Here is a 6,125-nt window from a genome sequence, read left to right on the forward strand (position 1 = left end):
TGAGATCTGACAGACAATGTAAACTAGTTTAGGTTATAATAGGATTTGTGAGGTCTGAAAGATGATGTACACTAGTTTAGGTTATAACTGGATTTTTGGGGTCCAATAGATTATGAAAACTAGTTGAAAAGTTATTCAAAACTGCCAATATACCTGTAGGGGTTCCATGGCTAGTTTAGGGAATGATCCTCATTTTCAGGCTAGTACCTGTATTCCAGATTATGTACAATATATGTAATGCAAATATGTACTGATAAAGCATTTGTTATTCAAAACAAATTACACATAGGTGTCTGCAAGTAATTCACTGTTTGGTATTACATGAATAAATTAAAATACTTAAAAAAAAAATATTATTTCTATTCAAATGTGGGATAACATTACAAGTACCAGTAGGTACAATATTACAGTAGAGATGGTGGCATCCATAATGTAAGAAAACTCAGACCACATCCTTTTCTCTTTTGATTTAACACAAAGTGAAAAAGAACTATGTACTACTAACAAAACATCTGCATATCCTATTTGTTTGTTTGTATGGTGCTTTTACGCTGCATGGAACCAGTGGTTATTCATCAACAGGACCAACGGCTTTACGTGACTTCCGAACCACGTCGAGAGTGAACTTCTATCACCAAAAATACACATCTCTCATTCTAAACAGATTTATCTACAAAAGCAGTAACTGTAAAATGAACAACCATACATTTACAAAGCACCACACCAAGAGAATAGGATGTTTGTGTTTCACTTGGATACTTATGTATTGCACTGCTCTGCCCACATAATAAAAAACAGGTTTATCACTAACAAATATCAGTGTCTCTTATCATAGCAACAAAAGACATACTGCAATTAATGTGCATACAACTCTTTAGCAACAAATGCATACCTGGCACTGTTAAAACATGGTTCCCTCTACAGGCAGACAGACTGAGCCATAGTCAATCACAAAATACTAACCAGGGTTGGTGCTTCCATATCTGGTTAAAAGGATTGTAGAGTAAAATAAAAATAAAAATTATAAAAAAAAAAAGCATCTTAATACGTACTTTACAGGAGAAAAGATTGGTACAAGAAACTCAGGTCTGAACCTTTTCCAATGAAGTTAGGGCAAAGTCATCTTTTAAACAGTAGAGAAAGCCTTTTGAAACTTTCGTTATCCCTGCATCCAAAGTTTTAGAACCTTATCAACAATGTAAATGTTTCTCAAATGCTGCCAATCTTGGTACTTAAGATGATGTTGGGCTGGACCACTGGAGATCACTAAGCTATTCAGTTATAAATGGAGAGATAAGTCAAAGAATACTGCAGGGCCTAGCAGGATGAGACATTAAATCCATGCACTAATGACTGCAACCTTAGTAGACTCTTTGATCAGCTTTGGATAACATTTTCTAAAGGATCAATAACAAGACCTCATGAAAAGAAGCTTCCTACTTCAAATTATAATTGATTTTGTCTATGGAAACCTGATTGTTTGGGTTTCCAGGAAAATCTATGGCAATTAGGATATGTGTAAAAATATGTTTGTGTTAGGGGAATACCAAATGTTTTGCTCCTTTACAGATCAACTGTGTGGTGCATCAGAATGTTGGTATTCTGGAGGGTTGAGAAGTAGGCCAGCTACTTCTCTGCAGAAGACCCAATGACAGGTAATATTTCCTTACCAAAGGTAAAACAGCTATGAAAAATTACTGACAGTTTAATGTTTATGTTTGAGATATTGTTTCAATTTAGGACCTGAAAGAGAATATCATAAGGCCACCCTGATGATATTATCTTCATTGCAGATGCATTGAGACAAGACCGTCTGCGACAGTGTCCTTGCGGGGGTTGCGTCGGTGCTCTGCCCAGAGTTATACTTCTAACGACGTGAACCTTCTGCAAGGTACTTGTCCATTCAGTGGAGCATTTCTAATGGGTCTTCAAAGTGACCACTTCATGAACATCGAATTCAACCTGCCAAATAACTTGTGCTGCACCATGTATTAATGTAGGGGCAGTTGCACACGACTCACATGTAAGACACGCATACCATTCTCAAAAGAGGGTTCTCTTTTATGGTAGACAGAGAGGGACGCTGATAATGATAAATAAGTACCCACGGCTAAATTCCAGAGACTTACCTTTTATTCTGAATGGATCAGTGATCCACATCAAATCACCACTAAACTCTAAAAGGGAGGTTTCTCTTCCTCTGAAAACTTGCTTCCATCGCCTCTGAGGACCAAATGTCACATGGCGGAGTGCCCACATATTTGACCTGTTCAATGAAAGTTACTACATGGTATTATATATAATTTTCATAAAATAACATAATTAAACATAAATCATGAAATAATTACAGTAGATCCCCTGTATTCGTGGGGAATGGCTACCACTCCTCGCCACGAATAGCTAAAATCTACAAAGACTTAAAACTCCTCTAAAAATGCTTAGAACTGCCTGGTTTGATAGTTAAAACAAACAAAAAGCCCTCTAAAAATGCTTATACTTGAGTATTCTAATATTTTTATTACAAAAAAGTGCATTTATTCACAAAAATTATATGAGAATACAGTAATCTGTGAATATTTCTCAGTGCAAAATACCATGAATAGGCAAATCTTTAAAGAATAATGGGTATATATGCTCCATAGAAAAATCTGCGAAAAGACAGGTCCGTGAATAGCGGGGATGAACTGTACGTAGATGAATTTATATCAACACTTTACTTGCTCAAAGCCATTAGTAATCCTCCTTTTTTAATACAGCACTAATTATTAAAGAGTTTAAAGAGTATAAAATACAAAATTGGACTAAGCTTCCATTTGGAGGTTGCATTTGAACCTGATCACGTTGTTCTGCAAACTACCTGAAACAGACAATGAAAGGAGGTATAGTAAAAGGGATGGGATAAACCCCATTTTGTCACCAATCCGGTTCGTTATCTACCCCGTTTGTCACCAATACCCCATTTCATCACAAAAAATACTACATTGTGAAATCTGTTTCGTCACCATTAACCTTGCTTTCCTTAGACTGCGATACTAGGTATATCTCCAACCTTATAGTTTTTCTCTCTTATGTTGTATGTCGATATTCACTAATTGGGGCACTCACTACCGTACTTTTATGGGTTTAGAGTTCCGCTGAAATTATGCTACACTGTAAGACAAATGCAATAAAATGTTAACTGTTTTTGTCCTCCAAAACAACTTCTATAATACAATTAATTAGAAGGAAGGGAAGGGGTTAGGGAGGACAGGAAGGAGGGAATAACAAGCATTGGGACAGCCACACTCGTTGTAATTATCTACGTGGCACTTGCCATGTTCATCTGAAACAATGTTTCATAAGGTCTGAAATGGTTAGAGAGACAATCTAATCCATTACCTCGATATTATTTCTTAAGGCGTTCACTGCTGTATTTTAATGGGTTTAGTGCTCCGCTGAAATTATGCTACATTGTAAGGCAAACGTAATAAACTGTTAAACTGATAAACCGTTTTTGTAATGTCCTCCAAAACAACTTAGGTATGTAGTAATTATGCTACATTGTAAGCTTAACATAATAAACTGTTGACCTGTTTTTTGTCCTCCAAAACAAGTTTCACAATTACATAGAATTAATTAGATGGTGGTGATGAAATGGGCTCAAATAATGATGACGGAACAAGTTCAAACAATGGTGACGAACCAGACTAGTGACGAAATGAGCAGATCCCAAAGGGATGAAAGTGGTGGCAGCTAGGGCCTAATGGGCCAAAATGACGATACAGACAACCTCAAGTAATGCCAACTGTGCACCGATTTACGTGCAGATGGCACTATCCTACAGGACATACTATACTCTGTTTTTTTTCATCTGTCCATTGGCCTGTGGTGTTTTTGTATGGTAACACTGCGTCCCAGGCTTTAGATAGTTACGCTATGTGTAAGTTTTAGGTAAATAAAAGGATATCTGGGTGTACATTTGCAACTGAAAAGTGTTTAATAATTTACTGTATGCGAATTACACCGTTAATATTCGAAATAGGATATTATTATAATCGTTGAATGTAAGCTGAATGTAACTATCTAAAGCCCGGGACGCAGTGTTACCATACAAAAACACCACAGGCGGATGGACAGATGAAAAAAAACAGAGTACTATAGCCTAGGTAGGTAGGGTCTATCCTAAGTGGATATTGGGGCTACATTAGGTTACCCTAGACAAAGTTACACTAGCCTAATTAAGCTTCCTAACATCGATAACTGATGATCTCTGAGAAATATATCAATTTAGGGCTTTCCTAACCTAAAAGTCCGCAAAAATAACCTCAATCTGATTTTATACGTCGACCAAGCATAGAGAAACTGGAGTCATTCCCTACGATAACTTTTCAAAGCCTGGTCATAGATATTTTGACTTAAAAAATTACAAAGTATACTACTAGTTAAGAAAGATGACATATCTCCGGAGCTCCGGATGACAAAACACGGAACTGTCAGGAAAGTTAGGCCTATTGTAAGCCAGCGATAGGCCTACCAAATGGCAGATAAGCCTAACGTGTCTTACCATCGTAACAAAGAGGACGGTCATCTTCTATATACGTACCAGTAAGAGCAGCGAACGCCCACTTCACGACGGAATATTTCGCGTAAGAAATGATCTTTTCTACTACTACGTTTCACCCTCATAATTACAAGCAGCGAATGAAGTTTACACAAATACTAAAGACACATTGGTTGATTGTTTACAAAGTTCTGTTTTGGTTTCATAGAAGCACGGTGTAGATGACATAATAACATATCCCAGATGTCAATCGGCTGTGACAGTTCTGGGGAATGCCATCTTGGGAAGCCCATCTCTAGTGTGACCAGAGACCTTACACAAGGTCTCCGTTATGAAAAATGGAAGTATATTGAAGACATTATTAAAAACCCAAACAAAAAAGAACAAGGAAGGAATCGTGGGAAATATTTTTGTGTTTACAGAAGACTCACAAAAAATAGGTTAGTTCACTTACTAGTATCCATGAACATTCAGTCACCAACCGTGTCAATTAACTAAGCAATATATATATATATTTATATAGATATATATATATATCTATATATATAATATATATATATATATATATATATATATATAGATATATATATATATATAGTACATATATACACATTTAAATGATAAGTGAGGATTAATACAACCACCTTACGACAATTAAATGGGACAGTTTTTCATTTGCCCCAAAGGTATTTGTATTGGTGACCATAATGAGGGAATTTACATTGAAAAAATCAAGGCATAAATACATTGCAGTGGAAAATGGAAAATACGCAGTGTACTGTTGTTGGATGTGAAGAAGTAGCTTGAAGGCATTTCAACTCACGCTGTAAACTTTAAAGATGCATCTGTGGAACACTCACGCGATGACCTTTCCCATTCAGCTAAAATTAATGGGTAAATTAAAGTTGATAAGAGCAAAATTCGACTTAGCAGAGACGAAGATTTATAGGTTCTCGTGATATCTGGCAGGCTTTAAGCCTTCCAATGAAATTGCAGGTGAGGCTGATTAACCATTATGCCGAAGAGTCAAATAGTAATCTTGATACTGCTAGGTTAATTTTACCATTAAGAATGAGTTTTCTGCTATCTAAAAGATTACCTCATTAAGAATCGCAATTTTTTTTATACTACAGCAATAGAACTGAAGAACGGAAGCTAGAGGCAAAAATATAATTCGCGATTATCTTTCCACCTTCTAAAAGGCCTGGTATGGTTATTAGCTTCCAGGACTGGATGAATGTGATATGTTGGATTAAGAAGAAAGATCAAATGAATACTGATAACAGACAATCCCCAAAAGTGCATACTAATCTGTGTTGTTAGCCCTACGTAAAAAAAACTTTTCAAGTCTTTGTTGAGTCTTGGACTTTCAATTTCTATAAAATAATAAATTACGCAGTACACATAACATGATTATGCTAAATGGAAATAATCCTGTGCCCAAAATTTATTCTAAAATGCAGCACATGAGAGAGAGAGAGAGAGAGAGAGAGAGAGAGAGAGAGAGAGAGAGAGAGAGAGAGAGAGAGAGAGAGAGAGAGAGAGAGAGAGAGAGAGAGAGAGAGAGAGAGAGAGAGAGAGAGAG

At 36.3% G+C, this 6,125-nt stretch overlaps 1 protein-coding gene across 1 annotated transcript in view; it reads right to left on the bottom strand.

Moving 5' to 3' along the window:
• Positions 1-4,822, bottom strand: part of LOC135197250 (DDB1- and CUL4-associated factor 17-like) — a 96,061-nt gene extending 91,239 nt beyond the window's left edge. Inside the window, exons 1-2 of the mRNA XM_064224350.1 lie at positions 4,583-4,822; positions 2,130-2,266 (exon numbers count right to left, since the gene is read on the bottom strand). Coding sequence (XP_064080420.1) covers positions 2,130-2,266; positions 4,583-4,665 — 220 coding nt within the window. The 5' untranslated portion in view covers positions 4,666-4,822. The remainder of the gene's footprint in view (positions 1-2,129; positions 2,267-4,582) is intronic.
• Positions 4,823-6,125: the final 1,303 nt, after the last annotated feature.

Source organism: Macrobrachium nipponense, chromosome 23, assembly GCF_015104395.2.
Source record: "Macrobrachium nipponense isolate FS-2020 chromosome 23, ASM1510439v2, whole genome shotgun sequence".
Lineage (NCBI taxonomy): Eukaryota > Metazoa > Arthropoda > Malacostraca > Decapoda > Palaemonidae > Macrobrachium > Macrobrachium nipponense.